Below are 23283 nucleotides of genomic sequence, written 5' to 3' on the forward strand. Positions count from 1 at the left end.
TTCTGAAGGATTCACGAGGTCAAAGAAACATGAAAAATGCTGCTACAGGATAGAAAAAATGTTTCCCATAAAAGGTTAATTTTTAAAAGGCAATCTTTGCATGACAATAAGTGATCTAAATGCAAAGATTATTGTTAGGAAAACAAACATGTATCACCTGCTGAAAAGGATCCTACCAACTGAGATGACAAAAAGTTCAAGTAATTACTCAAAGCAGGTATTACTGAGAACAGCTGGTAAAATTAGAAAGAGAGGAAACGGCATGCAGAAAATCCACATAAACTTGCAAAATGACACACCAAGAACGGGGAGTATCCCACTGAAGGACACAGATAGTTCGATGGTCTGGTATTGAAAACACAAGGCTTTGAAAGATGATTAGAACATTGAATAACGGAAAGTTTCAGATCATCTATTTCCTAAGGAGATTTATAAATATTCCTTCTATATTGGGAGGATTTAATAAGAAATTAATTAACTTTGACATATTTCCACTAGAAGCATTCAGTATCCCTGGAAATGTTCCCAAGCACAACTTACTATGCAGATATAGATAATAATATTGTAACAGCATTCAATGGCTGAATAACTACAAAATACAAGCCAGCTAACATTATAAACCTCATTTAATAGAATGAATAACATGAGGAGAATATTATTTGAGAGTTGGGAAATTTGGCCAGATAGCATAGCTAATATTTCATGTTTTAGAACATCTTTCCTTCTTTCTGTCCCTCTTTCCCATTTGTCTGTTCACACAGACCCGACCGTGATCCAGAAAACGTTTAACATGATTTTCTAAGAATGCATAAAAATGCAAAATAAATAAAAATAAAAATAGATGTCAATTTCTTAAAAGTACATAGGTGTGGAAAATGTGTACTTTATAGGAAAAAAAATGATTAGAATGACACAGACGAGTATGTTAACAGTGTGTTAATACAGATAAATTTTTGTGTTCTGATTGTAATTTTATGGGTTTCTCCCAAATTTTTCTGTAGTTTTTAGTATTAGAATAAACTTAGAACTAGAGCTTAAAAAGGTAAATTTTTTAAACAAGTGAGAAAGGTGGGAAAGAGAAAACTGAAAAAGGAGGAGCAGTGGTAAGCACGTACTTTCATAAGTCCACAAAACAGAAGCCAGAAAGTAGAGACAGGTTACAACACTGCTTTAAACTTGCTCACAGTTCTGGAAAACAATCAACTCCGGCTTCTACAGCCAGTTAGAGGAGTAAGCTGAACATGCCTGAACCAGGAGTCAACGGTCTTTACTTGCCCTTGGTGTTTCCCCAGTGACTCGGAATGTTGCGGGATGTCAGTATTCCAGAAAAAGCAAAAGTGAGGGGTTGAGAGGATGTTTTGAGAAGAAATAAGTTTGGAGAATGGTGACTCTCTGTTCCTATCTTGGTGACTCATAATGTACATGAACTTGGTAGAATTTTGAGAAATAACAGAGTAGAAAAATACGCATATACTGGTTTAAACAAGTGTTTCCCAAACATGTAAATAGAACACATTCTCTGCTGCTGAACACTGGGCAATCCTGTACCACATAGTGTATATACTACCATTTAAAAATACATGGAGGTATCACTGGAGCAAAAACAACAGAAAGCCAACATGTTATTTGTGATGCTTGGTCAACAGAGAAATCTATCACTGGGTTTTGTATGAGAGGCTAAGTAGACCTGAAGTTACGTAGATCACTTAATTGGAACATGTTCTGTTTTGAGTTTGGAGCCTAAACCTTTCAGGTGGTGGAAATGAGCCAGTAGAGGCGCTGTCCCTAGGCATGCCTGAAACACAAGTCAGAGGCACGAAGCACTGAATTCACATTTTTGCTTAGTTTCTCAGTCTGTCTCCAATGTAGCCAACAGCATCTCTGAAAAAATAGGGTACCTAGGTTCAGTGCTCCAGAAAGAGAAGTCGAAAATAGCATGTCAGAAAACCCGTTAACTTCCCCCTTGGCATCATGCCCAGACTCCCCGCTTCTCAAGAAGACCATACTCATGGAGGCTCTAGTCTGAGGCAGGGCAGGGCTAGTAGAGCGGAGCACAGATCCATACAGTGATCTTCCTAGTCCATTTCTCCCATATGGATGGCATTTACTCAAGACCCAACCTCACAGTGCTGGTAGCAAGTGACGGAAAGGGAAGGAAGTTAGCAAGAATGAAGTCAAACTTAATCTTGGACCCTGCTCAGTACAATCTAGTTTATTGTCACCATCTAAATAGATCTTAACATTGAAGAAAAAACATTTAAAATTATATTCATAGCCCTTTTAGTTTTCCAATATTTATATCTTGAGCAATATTCAGGATTCACAGATGTATATAGGCAAAAAATGTTCTGGTTTGTGGACAATCATAACTCATGGGGGAATGTTGAGTTTTCTATTTTTATATGGAATTAGCCAAAATAATTTTTGGAATTCAAATAGCTACAGTGGTAAATAATAACCTGAGAGATATTTCACTACTAGTCAGCAGTGAGGGAAAGGTTCTAAGGAGAATATAAGTAGTGGTTTATTTATTTTTATTGATTCCTCCAGTCAAAATTTTTTCAAGGAAGCTGCAGTTTCCATTCTCAAAAAGAACACTGCCAATACCACAGACAGAACAGAAAGAACGACATATGGAAGAAGGCTTGCCCTATTAAAATACAAGTGCCAAACCTACTCCACTTCGTAGTTCAGTCCATTTCTTGCATTCACTTGCTCTATTACAAAATCCATAAGTTTAAATAAAACATACTTGCAAAAAGTTGTTATTGAAATACAAAGTATAATAATTTTCTTAAATTATGAGCCTAATTGATTTTTTTAATGGACCATTCACTTATTCCTTGACCCTGAAAGATTTTTATTTTAGGCCTCCTGTACATTGTAAATTCATTATGATCAACCTACTTCTCAGAAGTATTGCATCATTAGAGGTACAGAGATGGAAATTAAAAGCAAAACTGAGAAGTGAACTGTGCCTCAGGCAAATTAATAATACAAGTGAAACCATTATGTAAAAATCATTGTTTGGCTGGAAATATTTGACTAAGCATCATAAAAGTATTTTGGAAAATGTTGATAGAATTCTGCATGGAAACATAGCAGTCACCTTAAACTGCAAAGAAGAAATATTTAGAAGATGAAAAATAGTACAGGATTAAATTATCCCCTGTGGCAGGTATCAAGATATAGGGGAGGTATAAGGTTTCCGTCACTCAGATTACTCTCTAAGTAAATTACATATTTGCCTGTGGATGAATTCTGAGTTCACACACTTACCTGGTATAGTCTCCTCCTTTAGGGAGACGAAACTCTTCTAGGATAGAAGTTTATACTTCTGAGTCACTAAATGCTATGGCACACACACTAAGGAACACTATGCACCCAAACCCCAAAATAGTGAGTTTACTAATAAGTTTGGGAATCCCAAAATTGATGAGGATTAGAAAGAGTCCTACAAAGCAAGGTGAAATGATTTTTTTAAAATAAAAATTGAGGAAGAACCAGCAGTCTTGCTTCATAAATTCAAAATCCATATTTTTTCCCACATACATTTTCTACCCTGAAAAGCTACAGAGACTCAGAGTAACCATTCTACTCAAGAAAAACCTCAGAGGTATTAGAAGGATGAATGAAAAAATACCCAAACACTAATCTCTTTTAAATAAAACTGTTGTAGGATACTATTTTTAGTTATTTCATTCATTAAGTATTAGAGTAAAAGCATGCTAGCTTTAGAATTATGGTAGGAATACTGGACTTAATCTTAAAGATGCTGGGCTACAGTCCTAGCTATGGACAGTACTTAGCATTATAACCTTCATCAAGGTGCCAGAAACTCACTGAAATCCCAGATTATTCAAAGTAAAACAGGCATAGTACCTCTCACTGTGGCTGCTCAGAAAATGAAATGTGATGACAGAGAGAAGCTCACTGTGAACCTGTAAACTCTAATAACAAAAGTGTGAGATGGCTTTCTCACCCCCTGGAATTATAATGAGAAAAATTCTAATCACTTAGAAAAACGGTTTTCAAGTGCCTGCTTAGAGTAACTCTTTTCATTCCTTTCATTGGTCTTTAAGTTCTCAACATGGAAATGATTCAACAATAGGTAACAATCTATCCGGAAGACATGGAAAACTTAAGTGGAAAATGTCACAAAATGTGAAGATGGTAAAATAGAAGGAGAATCAAGAAATAAGTGTCAGGTTTGAAAGAAAAACAACATAATGAATAACAGCCTCCTGAATTCTTATTATATTTAAAATGTGATATAAAAATTCGGAGTTTTATTTCCAGAAGAGTATTTCTTTAAAATTATTATAATATACTAAATATCCATATATCAGTGAGGCAGGATTTTAAGTACTTTTTGTGTTATTTTTAAAAATCATAAATTCAGTATTAATGTTTATTTATTCATCTAATATGCTGTTCTATTTCCTATGCAAAAGATCTTAACTAAAGCAATTAAAATCCACTTTGATGTCACAAATACATATAAGGTTTTTTTTTTTTTTAAATCTCTCTTTACAATATATTCACCCACAACCATCAATATTTGGGTTGATACAGGAAATATAAAAAGTAATTAAATGTAAAATCTTTACATTAAAAAAGAAGAAAGTAGAAAGAAAAAAAAAAAGAACCTCTTTCTAAGGAGATTTAATCAAGTAACTGAAGTCTACCTCTCCTGCTCCTGCTTCATTCGTATCCTCTCCTCTTCTGATGTAAAGGATTCCTGTATTTTTATTTTACCCGTTTTCTCAATCTTGTCATCTTTTCGATGTTTGCCAAACCTGTTAATAACAAAAAATTCTAACTTGTCAATATATACAAAATGAGCTTTCTTTTGTTTGTGGTAATGACATATACCCAATGAAATGAACGTTAGCTTCTTCAAAACAGGGACCAGGTGTCTTCTGCAGTCAGTAGTTTGGGTCAGGACTAGTATTTTGAATCAGATTATTTTATTCATTTTTAATTAGAACTTCCCAGAGAAAACTCTTGAGGGAAATGATCTCAATAGCAGTTTTTGTTTTAGCAAAACAAAAACAAACAACAAGAGTTGTGGTTTATCCTTATTAAACAATTAATACATCTGTAGGACTAAGTGCTGAATACTTTAGATGCTAGAGGAAGAAAGATCTGCATTGGAGTGGGTTTTTCTTAGGACTAAAGAATGATAATCCACAATCATCTAGTTAATAATCTTTCCATAAACAACTATTCTTTATTTTCACAGCCAGGCTTATTGGAAACATTCATCATAGTTTAAAAACTGAAAAAGGCCATCTTTGCAAGGTTTAAAGTACAACGGATAATTTACGCTGCACTTTAATTAAATTGAAAGGTTTAACGTATTCTCATCAAATACTCTCCTAAATGTGATAAAAAGCAATTGCTGAATGTGGCATCTATGACTTATAAATCCACATCTGATCAAAAACAAACACATGGAACAAACCCATTATTGAAAAACAGTCCACACAAACTTCTGCAGATGGGTGCCGAGCTCTTTAAGAAAACACTAACATTATTCTCTTCTGGCATCCAAAATATCCCAGTTTGATACTCAAACTTGGTATCAATTTCTTTCCCTGCTCTGTTATTTTTCTCTATAAAAGACCATATTGCCTGGAATGCATGCACTCTATATCCATAAGCAATCTTCATCTGTAATGCACTGGTCACCAGATGTTTCAAAAAAGAAATATTTTATAGACAGTCACACAACTAAGCATTCAGAAATAATTAAAGTATATTGAGTATTTCTTTCTGAAGAATAACCGCAATCTGGCTTACTGTGACAATTTCATATCAAAAAAGAGGGTCAGGCCCAGTGGTTCACACCTGTAATCCTAGCACTTTGGGAGGCTGAGGCAGAAGGACTGCTTGAGCTCAGGAGTTCAAGACCAGCCTGGGCAACATAGCGAGACCTTGTCTCTACTAAATATCAAAACAATCAGCCAGGTGTGGTGGTGTGCACCTGTAATCCCAGCTACTCCAGAGGCTGAGGCAGAAGGATTGCTTGAGCCTGGGAGTTCGAAGCTGTGTGAACCATGATTGTGCCACTGTGCTCCAGCCTGGGAAAAAGAGGGAGACCCTGTTTCCAAAAAAAAAGAAAGAAAGAAAGAAAGAAACAGAGAGGAGGAAAGGGTCCCAAAGTTGACATAAAAGAGAAAAAATTATTTCTATTAATGGCTTGGTTGATAGCATCATTTTTTTATTAATACAAATCTGATTTGAATTAAAGTCTTGTCTACATTTGAATTAAAGTATATGTGGGCATACCTCATTTGTTGATTAAAGTAACACTATGTTTGAAAAGGGTCTCTAAATATGGAAAAGCAAGTATTCTTAAAATGTTAAAACAGAAAAAAAGTAAAACACCACCACCACTACTTTAAAAATTACATATATTATTATACAGTAATCAAAAACTGGCTGTAAATTAACTTTATAAAGCAAATCTATCCTTAAAATTAAATTTTTGATCACTGCAATTGCAAAAAAGAAAAAGAGAAAATTCTCCAGAACTGAAATCCAGAATCTGACCACATTTCACAAGGTATAAAATACATGCTATGCATTTAAAACTAATAAATACAAAACATTAAAAATAAGACTTTGCACTATTTTTGTCAATATATCAATAATACCTCAGAATGATGCATAATGATGGGCTTTACAGAATGAATGAATAAATGAAAAAATATTAAAAACTGATACATCTCAGGAGAAGTCAACATCTAAAACTTCACACTCATTCATCAGACAAAAATGTATTGAGCATCTACCATGCAGTCAGGGCTTATTTGGGACACCCAGGCTATAAACAGTAAATAGAGCACATTAGGTCATTTCAACTGCCATAGAGCTTCTACTGCTTATACTCAGGTAACGAATTAGCATATAACACATCAGAGTGCTCAGTGCTAAGGGGGAAAGCAAAGCAGAGTAAGGAGACCAGGAGTGATGGGGAGGGTGATGGCCTCTCTCCTAAGTGAGCAGAGATCTGAGCTAGAGGGAGCCAGCCACATTGGCATGAGTCAGCAAGGCAGAGGAGCAGGCAAGCGCCCAGGCCCTGAGACACAGGCAGGCTGAGTGTCTTTGAGGAATGGCAAGGGCAGTGATAGGCTAGAATGGGAGAGGAAAAGAGAACGCAGCAGGAAATGAAGAAGAGTAGCATCAGGGGCCAGACCACATGGATTTTGGATTTTACTGAGATGACATGAAAAGCCACTGAAGGATTTGGAACAGAGGAGCAGCACTGGTGACATTTTAACGACCCTGGATGCAGTGTGAAGAACTGCAGTTGAAAAGCTGAAACCAGGGAGAACAGTCAGGAGGCTATGGTGATGAACCAGCTGGTGGTGGAGGACAGTGAGAGAAGTGCTTAGTTTCTGGACATATTTTGACAGCAGCACCAATAAAATGTGCTGATGGGGAGGTTATGGACGTTAGGGAAAGAGAGTCACTGATGATTCCAGCGTTTTAGGCAAGCAACTGGAAGAAAGGAGTTACCATCCAGCAAGACATACAGGGCCAGGGAAGGAAAAGGTTTGGAGGACTTGGGGGTGAAGATGTCATAACAGCAAAAATTCAAGGGACAGCATAGGGCTGGATGGATTAATCTGAGTGTCAGCAGACAGCATTTAAAGCCAGGGCATTCGCTTCAGCCTAGAAGTTCTGCAACACTGAGGCATCTCAAAGTATAAAATGTACAAATCCTAACTTCCAGAAAAGTATAAGTTCAAATTTTAATACATCATTTTACTTATAATGAGGTATTCCGAAGGTAAACCATTTTAACCATTTAGTGTTTCTGTTCATAAATCTTTCAAATGATACAATGTTGCCATGTTGACTTACTGATTTTTAAGACACTGTGCTGGTTCACATTCCTACATCCCAAATGATAGAAATACAACTCTGCACCATAATTGAGAAACACCATGCTGTGACACAGAGAACAATCTATTCTCTATCTGTACCAAAAGGTACAGTTTAGTCTTTAAGAAATAGTGTACATATGCTCCTTAAGTTAGTAATGGTGAGGAAAGATTTAGATTGGTTGATTTTGCATGTTTTAAAACAGTTTAGATATTTTCAGCCAACACCTAATGTTGAGTTAATTAGCTATGTTAAAATCTTTGTAGAAAATGGTATTGGTCCTACATTGTAAAGGTTTCAGTTTGCCCACGTAGTCTCATATATATATGAACTCAGTCAATCAACCTTTAACTTTTTCTCTTAAGTACATATGACATTTTTTAAAGAGTAGATCCCTGATTCATCCTTAAGGATTGCATATTTTCCCACCATGTTTGGTATCAAAATATTAATTAGTTTCCTAGACCACCCCCTAATCACTGAAATAACTATTTTATTATTTGTAAATGTATTACCAAACTGTTATAATGCACTTTCCTTTTTTAAGAGTATAGATTTGGCCGGGTGCAGTGGCTCATGCCTGTAATCCCAGCATTTTGGGAGGTTGCCGTGGACAGATCACTTAAGGTCAGGGGTTCAAGACCAGCCTGGGCAACATGATGAAACCCCGTCTCTACTAACAATACAAAAATTAACTGGGCATGGTGGTGCACGCCTGCAGTCTCAGCTACTCAAGGGGCTGAGGTGTAAGGACTGCTTGAGTCCAGGAGACGGACGCTGCAGTGATCCATGATTGTGCCACTGCACTCCAGCCTGGGTGACAGAGTAAGACCTTGTCTCAAAAAAAGAATACAGATTCAAGATTAATGTATGAAAATTAAAGAAACCATAGGTAAAACGTTCATAGGTCAGAATTGGACATTTCTTTTAGTAATTGCTTTAGCTAATAAATTACGTGATTTCTTTAGGGTATACTATAAAATCACAGCATATTACTTTATAATTGGGGCAAAAATGGATCACTCACAGCTGTAATATTTTGACAAATGAAATCAACTGTAAATAAAAAATACACCAGCCATTCTAAAATGTAAAAAAGCAAAAAAAGTATCTATACCCATATTCACCCTAATAGCCAATATTACTGTACTTCCTAATTTATAGTTGCTTAATTCCTGAAAAGGGGAGGCAGTCATTGAAAAATTTCACCTATACATATACTCACAAAGACAGTTTCACAGCTGAAATTGGCAATCAACCTATGAAGACAATCACTTAACAGCAAAATGCTCAAAAACCTGGAAGATATCAATTATTTGTATGTTATCTTTTAAAAGCCATGGATGAATGTCAGATGAGCCACCTTCCAAGAAAAAGCATAGCTGAAGAAATACTGTACTAATGGTTTCTCCAGGACCAAACCCATTCTCAGCACAGAATCGGAGTTTTGCAATCTGCTCTGACTCACACAAATGTTCAAAGAGAAAACTTTACTACCCAGCAGGTGTCAGGCTGAAAGGTAAAGTGGCCACCTACACTGGTACCTCAGGAAGAATTTGCTAGTCATGCCTTAAGTCATATTAACATAGAAGAACGACCTTCTTTTTTGGAGACAGGGTCTCACTCTGTCACCCAGGCTGGAGTGCAGTGGTGCAATCCAATCTCAGCTCACTGCAACCTCCTGGGCTCATGCCTTCTTCCCACCTCAGCCTCCTGCATAGCTGGGACTACAGGTGCATGGTACCTACCATGCTCAGCTAATTTTTGTATTTTTGTTGGTAGAGATGGGGTTTCCCATATTGTCCCTGTGGGTCTTTTTTTGGGGGGAGGGTGTTGGGGGACATAGGCTTTCTCTGTTGCCCAGGCTAGAGTGCAGTGGCACGATCTCAGCTCACTGCAACCTCCGCCTCCCAAGTTCAAGTGATTTTCCTGCCTCAGCCTCCCAAGGAGCTAGGACTACAGTCATCCGCCACCACACCTGGCTAATTTTTGCCTTTTTAGTAGAGGCGGGGTTTTGCCATGTTGGCCAGGCTGGTCTCAAACTCCTGGCCTCAAGTGATCCCCACGCGCCAGACTCCCAAAGTGCTGGGACTACAGGTGTGAGCCACTGCATCTGGCCAGATCTTAATAATAATAATAATAATAACAAAAGTAGAGGGATAAAAAGAAAATACCTTTAAAATGTTGAGAGAAATGAAAAATTGCTTAGTTGCTTAGAGGTAGTGCTGCATTAGGAGTGAAGGTACATTTTTTAAAAATGCCACACTCCACCAGAAACTCCTTCACAGAAAGATGCAGTGAGCTAACCCTGTCTTATTCAGAGCAGAATTGATTGTAACACGTTTTAAATGTATGGCTTTCTTCATAAAGGACACAGCAATGTCTTCATTCAGCTAACGTAATCTCAAAGTTTATCTGCTAAATGGGTTTTACAATAACGCGTTACAAATGAGATCACTGCTGTCTGCCAGATCAGCCATATGTACCATTACAGTCAACAATGATGGACAAAAACTGAACTTGAGGATGAATGGGGAAAGCAAAAAGCAAACAAAATGACAACAAAAGATGGCAACAAATTCTATTGTTTTTATAATGAAATAAATGTCATTGAAAAGTAACTACTGGCAAGAGTTTCCTTGCTATTAAAACCATCATTTGGGTTTTCAGCAAAGCCACATAATTCTCTCTGCAGTATAAATACTACTGAAATATTTTACTATTTAAATAGTAATATTTCTGCTGCTACCAAAATTAGAGGTCTTTAGAAAAAAATTACACGGAATAATAATGCATAGCATCCTGCGATAAATAAAAATACAATTAATTTTGTAATGAATGTGTTTTTCCTAATACCATACTTTGAAACATGATACAGTGTTTTAAAAAAAGTCTTAAAAATCTGCCGCCTATTTAAAAATAGATGAACAGAATATCCGGAACCAATTATCTTGTAAGGTTTAGGAATAGTCTTTAAAATAAGTTTTTCTTCAAAACACCCCACTGAAATGTCACCTAGAAATCTGTTATTTCTCACTGCTAATTACCTAGGTCTTCATGTCTAAGAAGTCTTTGCTACACCACATGTCTATTTACCCAAAGAAATTTGTAGGTTATGTGATACTGCTTGGCTGGGGAAGAGAATTTAAAATGAATCAAATATGAGTTCAATGTCGGCTACCAGAAGCCACATATCCTCTGCAAATGCCCAACTCCTGCCCTGGAGTGGTCAATATAGACACTAGTTCAGTATTCTGCCTTGTGTCTGCCCCTCATTTCTACATATTTGCACTATCACATGATCCATTCTGTCTTTTTATTCAGGAATTCATTTTTTCTTTCTAGAACCTTCCTGTTGTTTTTCAAGACCATGTGTTTGTACAGCCATTGCATAACCTGTCTTTGACCATGGCCAGCTGTGGTAATGCTGTCATTTGTCCCAAAGATCCTTGAGAGATTCCAGCTGCCCAATGAGCTGGCCTCAAGATCCTGTACAGCAAAAGCACATACCCTGTCCTGTGTCATTCCTGTGTCTCAATCCAGTTCTCTGCATAGTCCAGAGCACATTATTCACTCAAATCAAAACAAACCCATGAACTTTTCATATCATTCCTCTATTCCTCTGAGTCATACATCACCTAAATGGTTTTTGATCCAAGTTTCTCTGGGAAACTTTTAATTGATTCTCGTACTTTTTCCACATTCTTGGTGCAGAACTAACTTCCCTCAACCAATTACCCTGGTCTCTAACACAATAACAAACTTATTTTTGCTTAAAGTTCTAATAGGTAATTGCTCTAGATTTTATTCAAAGGAAAAAAAATCTAGCCATATATCTTTGTAGATTGTCCTACTACACTCTTGTCCATATGCACTGAAGATGTATGTCCACATGTTTCTGAAAATCAAAGAAGATTAAAAATCCCACTGCAAGCTAGGACAAGGGATCAGTTCAGCTTGTAGCTGGTTCAAAAGGTCTTAATTGGTCTGAACTTGGATACGCCTAAGAGAAAATGAAATTCCAAGACCTATGAAGTTCACTTTGTGTAATTCCTAAGTGAGACATAATTATGCACTTGTTGAATGTTCTTTTGATTATTTAATTACACTTAGCTAGAATTTATTGAATTCTTATTATGTGCTTTATCTCACTGATTCCCACAACCAGCAAGCAAGACAGGTGTTATCATCCTCATGCTTAGGGGAAACCTCAGTAAGCACAGGGGCTTGAAGGATTTGTCAGGTCATATAGTGAGTGAGTAGTAGCAAAGCTAGAATTCATACCCAAGACACTTTTTACCACAGCCAGACACCTCGTAAGCTTTAGGAACCAAAGACAGTGACTCTGTGCTCTCACACTGAAAGTAGCTGGTTAATAAATCTACGTTTAAATAAATGAGATAGGACTGGGTGCACTGGCTCATGCCTGTAATCCCAACACTTTGCGAGGCCAAGGCAGGAGGATCACTTGAAGCCAGGGATTCGAGACCAGCTTGGGCAACAGAGCGAGGCTACCCTCTCCACCATCAATCAATGAGTAAATCTTGCATTGCCGGTGGAAATTAGGTCCAAAGGACACTGTTCCTGAATAGAACTTATCTTGGAAGGCCAGGGATTTGAAGGCAAGGTCAGGAACTGCTCCTAATCATTGCAAAGGATCAGAAAAACTGCCCACATACCCATTCACAGGATGCTGCCAACCTTTCTAAATGCAGTGACACTCCAAATGTCAAAATCATCTGTGCTGGCATATGCAAATACTGTCAGGCAACAGCAGAAGCACGTCAAACTGCCCAAACCCATTCAGAGGGTAAAATAACAAGGAATTCACTGCATGCAGTTATCATTTGTAATGACGTGCTCATGGATTCTGGCCACATTTTTTGTACCTCAGCCACCATTTTACAAATGGGAAAAAGAAAAAGAAAATAAGTCACTTCTAATATGTCCTTCCTGTACAGGATCCTACATATTTTAGTGTCATTTTAAGAAATCGCTACCATGAAAGAGTACTGATTTGCTCAGCAGTAGATTGTGGCAATGCTGGATGAATCAGCAAAGAGGAGGTTGATTATGAAAAGCAGAAAGCTCCTATCTAGGCAAAAAAGCATCTTGGTAATCAACAATGATGAGAGAGGAGCCTTAGAAAGGGTACATGACAACCTGATAGCGCTTTTGTAAGACAGGATGCTGTTTTAAGTTGGTGGAGTTTGGCAGAGGTTCTCTTTAAAAGGAAATTCACAAACTTGAGAATAATTATTTGATTGTGTACTTTTCATCAGTGCCAATCTGATTAGATTTAATAAAATAAATTTGTATTGCTTGGCATCTTGGGAAAAAGAGGTAACTTTATTATTATTATTATTATTTTTTTTAAGAAAAAGCAGCTTCTACTTAACCAAGCTAGAACAACCTTTAAATGTGCAATGCAACCTTAATGAATAACATATCCCTTTCAGGACTCCCATTAAATGTCCTTATAAGTGCACTCCTACTCCAGCATAGCCTGTGTTAGCTAATCAAGGATGCACTGATATGCCTTGTAACCTGACACTTCAGAAATCCTAGAAGCATATGGAACAAGGAAATATTAAAGCAATAGATGAGGAACTGGAAGTAGGGGGGACACAAAGGGAACCCAGCACAAAATCAATTTTGACTTTACAAGAATCACCACAAACTCCACAGATCTAAAAACCAAACAAATAAACAAAAAACTGTGGGACTCAAACGTAAAGATTTAAGAGAAATAAAAGCAAACACAGTAATCCTTCAAAACACAAGATAAATACACAAATCACTGAAATAATGTATATAATCTATACTTAAAGCCATTCTAGAGAAATGAAAGAAGATGAGTGAAAGCATGTCTTAATTATGATGCTGAAGCTTTTTGGACATCAACTAGCTCATAGACAAGAAGACATAATTTCTGTGGCAAAATATTCCCTCTTTGCAAAAGATATACCTTTGCTTGATGCACTTTATTTTTTTTCAAATTATACCCACACAGGTAATCAAACCACACTAACCCCATAACCCCAAATACCCAAATGCAAATAATAATCAAATTATATTTCTGTTTCCCCCAACTAAATTGACTTTATTATAAAATATATACAAACATACTATATATATACTTTAAATATAGTAAAAGCACAGAATTCTGATTTTTCTAAATGCTTAATTTGGCATTGAAATCAGTCATGTCCACTTAAAATGATTTTGAGAGTGCCTTTCACACAACTACTTCTGGGGATCCTTTCTTTATGACTATACTCCTAATTCCTGCGCTGTTCATTTTAATGCATTATTGTTTCATAATACAATACTACAAATTGCAAATTACATTTGGCTCAAGGAGTGATTATGAAAAATACTATCACTGCTGCCTTTGCTCGAATAACTCTGATAATAATGAGAGATTGATTGAGCTTTAAGCAGCCCAAGTGATGAGAAGGGTCAATTTGAACATTTCTATTAAGCTTCTTTTGTTAAACCCAACACTTTGCCAGGTCAGAGGCAAATAATCATACTCTACATCTGGTTACCATGGTTTTCCTTTTCCTAAAGCAAGGGAACAATTTAGTAAGTGGTACTGCCCTGAAGGCAGTCCCCATAAGAAATGCTAATGAGACCTAAGTCACAAAAACACATCCATTTAAAAGGGCACTTGAAGGAAGAAAAAGGAAAAGGTGGAATGATATTTCACTATACACCTTTCTCTAGGGGGACAAACAACAGGAGGTATTCAGTAACAAAGATAATAATTCGGGTTGCCATCTGCCTAGCTAATCAAATGGCTATCCAGGTTGTAAATGCTTATGAGGTAGTACAAACACGCACAAGGTAAGGATATCTTTTTTTGAGTTATAAACATCCACCCTCAATTAAATATGCATTGTCATTCAAATTCTATGTTTCAACTACTGACAGGAAGTGATACACATACGTACGTTACAGCAACTGAAACACCCTCAAATATTTTCTTACCCTTGTATGTTCATAGAGCAGACTAAAGTCACAGACAAATAATGTGATCATTAAAGTTTTGGGATTGGTGGTGGGGAAGCCCCAGGCTCTTTGCATAGCTCTGGAAACTGAAAGATTAAAGCTTCCCTAAAGATCTCATTATCTGTAAAGTTAAGGTGTCCGTCAGCACTTTTTTCTGTTGATTATTGGAAACAATTTCTTTTGATTCACATTTCTTAGCAAATGCTCTCTACAGAGTAAATTAAGAGGTGCAGATTTTCTTTTTTTTTCATCTTTAAGTTAATTCGCATATTCAGATTCTACATTAGGGAGCTGACATGTTTTTAAGGCCCAATAAAGGGCTCTGTGGACAAACTGCTAAGAATTGGAGACTAAACCTAATTCTTAGAACAGGAAAAAGATTCCCACAGAGGGAGCAGGTTCAAGTCAAGAGGCAAACACCCGCCATCTACCTGTGTCACAATGCCCTTTTGAAGAAAAAGGGACTAGAGGTCACATATTTGCTTAAAATCACCATCTGTGCAGCATGCCTGTATCCTGGAGAGTTTAACACACAGAGAAAGCTGGGCATGGTAGATCACGCCTGCAATACCAGCACTTTGGGAGACAGTGGCGGGAGGATCCCTTAGGACAGGAGTTCAAGACCAGCATGGGCAACACAGTGATACCCCACCTCCACAAAAACTCAAAAATTAAAAAACACATACAGAAAATGATGGTGAGACACCAAAAAAAATGTCAATGGCTCTCTTCCAGAAAAGATCCTTCACTCTTTGTGCTGTGGTTTCTCTCTACCAGGATGTGCAGCACTAAATATTATTTATGACTCAATTGTGGTTAAGAAACCATCTGAAATCCTGGGGTGGGTGAAGCAGCAAGGGGTCAGAACACGGAGATGTGTTGTCTCATCTCCAGTCTGAATGCTGCTCATGTAAAAGGGACAAGAAATTCGGCAAATGTCAAACCAGCACATTCTCCCTTATTTGACCCAATAGTTCAACAAGTGTCCAAATATACAACTTGTTGATTTGTACACTGGCCTGGAATTCCTCTCATCCCATTTCCATCTTCTCAGAACTGTCACATCTGCACTGCCTGCTGTGTGGTCTCAGTCCCTAGATGGGCTCGCTGGCCATCACAAGCAAGGGTAAAGTTCTGGGGGAAGCAGATCCTGTTTATCCAAGACGGCATCCTGGAACTGAAGGCAATGCTTCATCATTGCCTTCAGTCTCATTGTCTGAGTCTCCTCCAGTCAGAGCTGCTTTTGCAGGATATCATTATGTTGCTTTTCCCTGGCTGCAGGTGGAAACTATCTTGTCTAAACTAGTGTGTATACTCATGACGTATTAGCAAAACTCACTTCACTGGGGACAGTATATACACAAATCTCAGAGGGTAGAAATAACCTATATATCTTTTTTTAGCAAAGGAGTTCAGAGACTCTATTGAGGAAATAATTCAGGCATAATTAAGGGCAGAAAACCCTGTGAAAAGGAACTTAGCGAACAACATGAGCAGACAGATGTACCCTGCCTTAAAATTTCAAAAGCCTTCCATACCCATTCTTTCATTTAGTTCTTAAAATGAAATGTGAAGAACGTGGAAAGAAGGAAAACTGAGGCTGATATGTTTAAATGCCAGAGGTGGTGGGGCAGGATGGGGCTGAGCTAGCTGGGTTGGGCAGGGAAGGCTAGAAAGTCTAAATCTCAAATTCTCTTTACTACAGTACACTCATCTCTCTCTGATTTACCTCCACTGCTTTCAATGACTAGGTTCTTCATTTAGATTTACACATTAAGAGTTCATGAAGTAAACTATATTATATTTTAAAATAAGTTATTGACGACCCAACTATTAGCCTTTGCACAAAGAACATGTTGGACTAGAGACAGGGTCTTGCTCTGTTGCCCAGGCTGGAGTGCAGTGGTGCAATCATAGCTCACTGCAGCATCAAACTCCTGGGTTTAAGAATTCTGCCGCCTCAGCATCCTGAGTAGCTGGGACTATAGGCACGTACCACCACACCCAGTTAATTTTTAAATTTTTTGTAGAGACAAGGTCTTGCTATGTTGCCCAGGCTGGTCTCAAACTCCTGGGCTCAAGGAATCCCTGTCTCGGCCTCCCAAAGTGCTTAGATTACGAGCATGAGCTCATACCTGACCAACTCATTATTTATTATACTAAAATTATATTAAAATAAACTTTATAAAGATCACTATGTAAGAACTTTTAACTAGACTGTAAAATACTTGGATGTGGGAAATGTAACTTGGACTCTTAAACGTCTACCAAAATGCATGATGTGATTATTTCTCAGTACAGAGTAACAATCAGTACATGCTGATGGTGGATAGGCTTGAAAGCATCAGACATAAAAGTATCAAAGCATTCCATCTAAGTCCCAGAAGACAAGATCTAACATGCTAGAACAAGAATACTTTGGGGGATATTTTCAAAGCAATCAGAAGAGAGCTAGGCACCATGGCATGTTCCTATAATCCCAGCTACTTGGGAGGCTGAGGTCAAATGAGTTTGAGAACAGCCTGGGCAAAGAGCAAAACCATCTCTTAAAAACAAACCAACCAACTGACCAACAAACAAGACCTACAATACTAAAAAGACACGAAGGTCAGTACAACCAACATTAAAACACCATGATAAACTGCCTCACTCAGCCTGGACATTGTGGCTCACAACTGGAATTCCAGCACTTAGGACTGCTTGAGCCCAGAAGTTCAAGACCAGCCTGACAACACAGTGAGACCGTGTCTCTAGAAAATATGCAAAAATTAGCCGGGTATGGTGGTGCACGCCTGTCGTCCTAGTTACTCGGGAGGCTTAGGTGGGAAGACTGCTTGAGCCCAAGGGTTTGAGGCTGTGGTGAGTTATGATCACGCCACTGCACTTCAGTCTCAGTGACAAAGCAAGACCCTGTCTCTAAAAAATAAATAAGTAAATAAATAAGAGCTTAACTCTAAAATCAGAAAGACTTGGGGTATTTGATGTGTGATAACTGGCACTATTAAATTATAATAAAACTACTGTATAAAGATAGTAACAGCAAAGATAAAATGCAATCATTTTTTAAAACACATAGCACACTGCTGGCAGAAATCATCACTGAATATGTAACTGACACTATTTCCTAACAAGAGTATCTAAACATTCATCTCCTCCTCCATTTCCAGGTAGCTACTCTAGTCTACCTCAGTTTGGGAGCCCATGACCATTTCAGTGGTAGCATTTTCCATCATTTGTGGTCTATTGTGTGTCTTTTTGGTTAAATGAAAATGATCTGGCCAGTGGTGGTTAGTCTTGGCCAGCACAATAAAGTAAGGGTGGACAGCAGCCCAGAGTTACAAAGCAGCTGCACTTTCAGAGGCCCGAGGCCACCTGGCTTCAGAGCAGCGAGCTGGAGAGGCAGGTGCTGAGAGCTGCTCACCCAACATCCGTTCTCTTCTTTCTCCTTACTAGTAAAACCCTGATGTGGCTGGGAGAGGAAATGTACCTATTTGGGATCAAACTACATTCCCCAGCTTCCCTTGAAAACAGGAGCTGAAGATAAAGGACAGTAGTTAAGAGCATGGCCTCTGGAGTCAGAATCCTAGGTTCAAATTCCAGCTCTGCCTCTTCCTAGTGTTATCCTGTTAACTGGCTGTGAAGGGCAATTCATTTAACCTCTTTAAACCTCAATTTCCTCTTTGGTAAAATGTAACCATCCTCACAGATTTATTGTGAAGATGAAATGAATTATTCAGCCCTGTGTGTTGGCACATAAAAACACTAAATAAATATGAGCTATTTTATTATCATTGTTATCCTTAATTTCTGGTTCATAGAAACTGATGAGTGGCACTTCTGGAAAAGATCCGGAGAAAGAAGCTGACTTAGCTAGAGTTGTAACCCTGAGAGTTGTGATGCTGAGGATAGAAACGCATGTGAAGACACTCGCGTTCACAGCAGCCTTATTACAACAGCTAGTGTGCATCGACGTGGGAATGGATAAACAAAATGACGTATATACATACAATAAAATACTACTCAGCTTCAAAAGGAAGGAAATCCTGACACACACTACAACACGGATGAATCTTGAGGACATTATACTAAGTGAAGTCAATCAACAGCAAGAAGATAAATACTGATTCGGCTTATATGAGGTAGCTCAAGTAGTCAAACTCACACAGACAGAAAGTAAAGTGGTGGTTTCCAGGGGCAGGAGACGAGGGAACTGGGGAGATAGCGGCTGATGAGTACAGAGTTTCAGTTTTGTAAGACGAAAGGCGTTCTGGAAATTAATGGTGGGGGTGAAGTGCACAACAATGTGAGCGCGCTTACTGCTGCTGAACTAAACGGCTTTAAAATGGCTATGGTGGTAAATATTAGGTATATTTCACCACGATTTAAAATGATAATAATAATAAAATACAGATTAAGGATGGTTGAATAAAAAGGAGGTGGTGACGCTGACAACACTCTGAGGCGACCATATGATCTTTAGACTTCCAATCCCCAGACTTAATGAGAGAAAATAAAACTCTGGCTTGTTTAAGCCACAAGTATTTGAGTCTGTGCTACAACCAAGACAATTTCTTACAGATCGAGGCATGGAGATAAGCAAGCAAGGAGTGTCTGCTTTCATCTATTTGGCTTCCCAGTGAGAGAAAATAATACATCCTTTGTAACATCTTTGGAAATGCTCCCATCATCAGATCAATACCTAACTTGTTCAGTCTTATAGTTCCCAACAACTGATTTTGCCAGGATGGTACCCTCAAAGTCAACCCACAGTGGCCAACAGAGTGCGAGGAGGAGCCCAGTGCCTCCCAAAAGGCTAAGAGCAGAACTAATTGAGACAACTGCAAATAAACACCAATAGATATTCAGGCCAAGGCTGCTATTCCAGCTGACAAAGACTGTCAGTACTGAAAACAAAAGGAAAACAACAATCCATGAGTCAGAACTGATTTTTATTTTCTCTTCATTGTTTCTGACGCTATTTGGGTGCCCTCCAGTTGGTGATGGCTTCACGCACTTTCTATTATGTTGGCTGTTAATAAGTGCTTTCTCTCTAATCAGACGGCTGTCCACCAGCTGTGTGTATAGAAAACGGTGGAAGACACTTCTAAAGGGAGAGGTCCTTTTCCTTTGCTGACCAGACTAAATGGAAACAGGATAAAAATTCTACTTTTATGACTCAGATAATGTCCATCTTATGAGATAAGTAATGTTTAAAGAAATTCTGTCAAATAGACAGGAGTGTAGCCAAAGAGTAAAGCATAGAACTTTGAGAATAAAAGATAACAAGAACTGCATGGATAAAACTAATTTGAATGTGGGACCTTCTGAAAAAGGAGTTCCATGGGAAAAATGCTATATAAATTTTTCTGTTTGTTCATTAAAATTAAGAAAGATAAAATCTTAGTGGTAACCCATTTAAAGACTGTAATGGTATCTATTACCAAAATTACCAAACAATGGCTAACTGGTTACATGGTCTACCTTTTTAAAAATAATAGTTAGTTCATAATACTTTATTACTGAAAATATAAAAGAAAATCAAAATTGTGTCACAGTAGGAAATACATATAAGTCTACACTTTTCTGGGAAATACACTTTCAGAAATAATTCCAGTTAAAATGTTTCTGAATGCAATAACCGGAGAGTACATAATACACAGAATGACTCACGAAATTAAAAATGCATGTACGAATAAAAAGTTCACATCAATAGTTTGAACATACCAAGGACTTTATGTCCCTTTGGATAGACATGAAAGATGGACACTGTTGCCCTGAAAAAACAAAGATATCTGCGAATCATAGTATATTACAATTTTTTTTGGAAGTCATGGGAATAGAAGCATTCACGAATCTTGGAAAAACAAACCCTGGGAAAACACAGTCCGGAAATGTATTCAAGTACATAGTGGGGGCTCCTGATTATGTGTTATAATGGTTAAATGTCACAATATTGGAAAAGAAAAGCTTCCTAAAAAGGTAATTTTGGCCAGGCATGGTAGCTGACACCTGTAATCCCAACACTCTGGGAAGCAGAGATGGGAGGATCACTTAAGATCAGGAGTTCAAGACCACCCTGGATAACAAAGTAAAAAACCATCTCTACAAATGAATGAATGAATGAATGAATGTGCATGCCTGCGGTCCCAGCTACATGGGAGGCTGAGGCAGGAGGCTGCAGTGAGCCGTGCTTGCTCTGCTGCACTCTAGCCTGTCCAACCTGGGTGACAGAGCAAGACCTTGTTTAAAAAAAAAAAAAAATGGCAGGGCTGGGGGCAATTTTAAAGCTTGGACTTTGACAAAACAATTTACTGACTATAAGTACTTTTCCTGTTCTGTAAGCACGAGAGAAGACTGGAACTAGGCAGCTAATTTAGAGTAGCTAACACGAAGATCCTTAACCCACAGATACCCCTAGGAATGTCGTGTTCAGCAGGACAACTCCCAACATACAAGAGAAAGGCAGAGACAGTGAATGACAGTCTCTCACCACGGAGGGTAAGAAGTGATCCTACAGGCAGCAAAATCAATCACCAAACTTATTTTTCCTGCAACTCTTATTTGTTAAGTATTTACTTACAGATTAATTCCTTATATCCTAATAGCTACAATCCTTTGTGAGAATCTGCAATTAGGATTCACCTAATGTCACCTAAAACGTCATTTCTATTGCTCAAAAACTATGGAAATCTGACACAGGTTTTGTGCCTGTGTTTGTATCACAGTGCCACGAAAAAAGCTCTGCTTCTTAAAACAGGGATATGCGATGTTCTCAACTTGAACAAGCATTAGCATCAGCGATGCTAGCCACACCTGCATCATATAGAAACATTCAAGTATATCACAGAGTGCTGGGTAACCCTTCAAAATAGGTCCAGTTGACACCTACTGACTAATCACTCCATGTAACCAAAGACCAGGACTTTCTGACCTCTCAGCAGGAACAATGTTGACCACATCATTCTAATTAATTAAAAACACATCCTTGCTTTAATGGCTTTAGTGACCGCATTCTTTTGGTTTTCCTCCGCTCTCTGCAGTGGCCTCTTCTCAGTTACCAACAGCTCCTTCCTCTGCCCCACTCCTGCCCTGAGCTCCAGTGATATTCAAAGGGGCCACCTTCTATTACTCCTTCCCTGTATATGCACTTCCCAGACCATCTGTTCACTCACACTGCCATGGTTGCAAGCACCACCTGACATGTCTTTGATTTCCAAATCTCTACAGTGCCAGCCCTTCCCCCTCTTCTACCCTCCAGTTACCTCCAGGTAGACATATCACAGGCTTATGAGACGCAACATGTCACATGTCCTCCAAATAGGATCCTCTTCTAGTATTTACTAGTCGGTGTGTGACTATCCACTCAGCTGACCAGGCTAAAACTGTGGCAATTCTTTCTTATTGTTCTTTCTCCTTTCTTTTTTTTTTAAACATCAAATCAAATAAGCTAGTCCCCTAGAGTCTACCTGAGAAATACATCTATATGTCTCTGTCCCTACGGCTACCTCCATCACTGGCCACAATTTTTACAAAAGCTGCCTCACAGTTCCTGACATCACTCTGGTCTAGCCGTTCAGTTCATTCTACACACTGTGGTTAGAGGAATCTTTTAATTTTCTAAACACTGTAAACTTTATCAAGCTATTCTCTTGAATGGCTACCCACTATCATTGGGAGCAGAGTCAAGCCATATCAAGAGTCATTTATGAGAGGCCACCTGCCTCTCCAATGCCTCCAGGTTCCTCATCCCACCCTCGCAAACTGAGAGGATTTCCACCATCTAAATGATGTTTTTCAAATTTTGTTTTGGAACTCACTAAAGACCTGAAATTGATTTAGTGGCACTTACTTACCATTGAAAAAAAAATGAATTGCAGAATATTAGTATCAACAGCAGCAGCTAATACCCACAAAGTACTTACTTTGTACCAGGAGGAGTTCTAAAATGCTTTGTATCTATTAATTCCCATTAGCTTCAAAACAACCCTGTGAGGCAGGTACCATTATTATCCACACTTCACAACTGAAAAAAGTAAAACACAAAGAGGTTAATTAACTGGCCCCACATACAAGGTTGGTGAGCATACAGCTGGGATTTGAACTCAGGACATCTAAATTTAGAGTTTAGGTTCTTAGCCACTACCCTATGCTGCTGCTCAATAAATATATCACACTCCATCACACTGAGAAGGGCAGGTATCACTTGTTTTGTGAAATGTTTATTTTAGCTATTTGTGCCCATACCTGTACACGAGGTTGCAAGGTAGGATGTATTTCTTCTTACAGATGATATCACAAAAGGTTAAATCCCACTGATGCAAAACACTCCTTTTTCCCCTTTGAGTTCAGAGAAAGAAGTCAAAACCTCTTTCA

At 38.2% G+C, this 23283-nt stretch overlaps 1 protein-coding gene across 31 annotated transcripts in view; it reads right to left on the minus strand.

The window, feature by feature from the left end:
- Positions 1 to 23283, minus strand: part of PARD3 (par-3 family cell polarity regulator) — a 713016-nt gene that overhangs the window by 175617 nt on the left and 514116 nt on the right. For 25 of the 31 annotated variants that reach the window (XM_024253533.3, XM_063727279.1, XM_063727281.1 and 22 more), the window contains one exon: positions 4689 to 4799. The exons of the other annotated variants lie outside the window; for them this stretch is intronic. In XM_024253533.3, the coding sequence (XP_024109301.2) occupies positions 4689 to 4799 (111 nt within the window). The remainder of the gene's footprint in view (positions 1 to 4688; positions 4800 to 23283) is intronic. 31 annotated transcript variants of the gene reach the window in all.

This window comes from Pongo abelii, chromosome 8 (assembly GCF_028885655.2).
Source record: "Pongo abelii isolate AG06213 chromosome 8, NHGRI_mPonAbe1-v2.0_pri, whole genome shotgun sequence".
NCBI classification, from domain to species: domain Eukaryota; kingdom Metazoa; phylum Chordata; class Mammalia; order Primates; family Hominidae; genus Pongo; species Pongo abelii.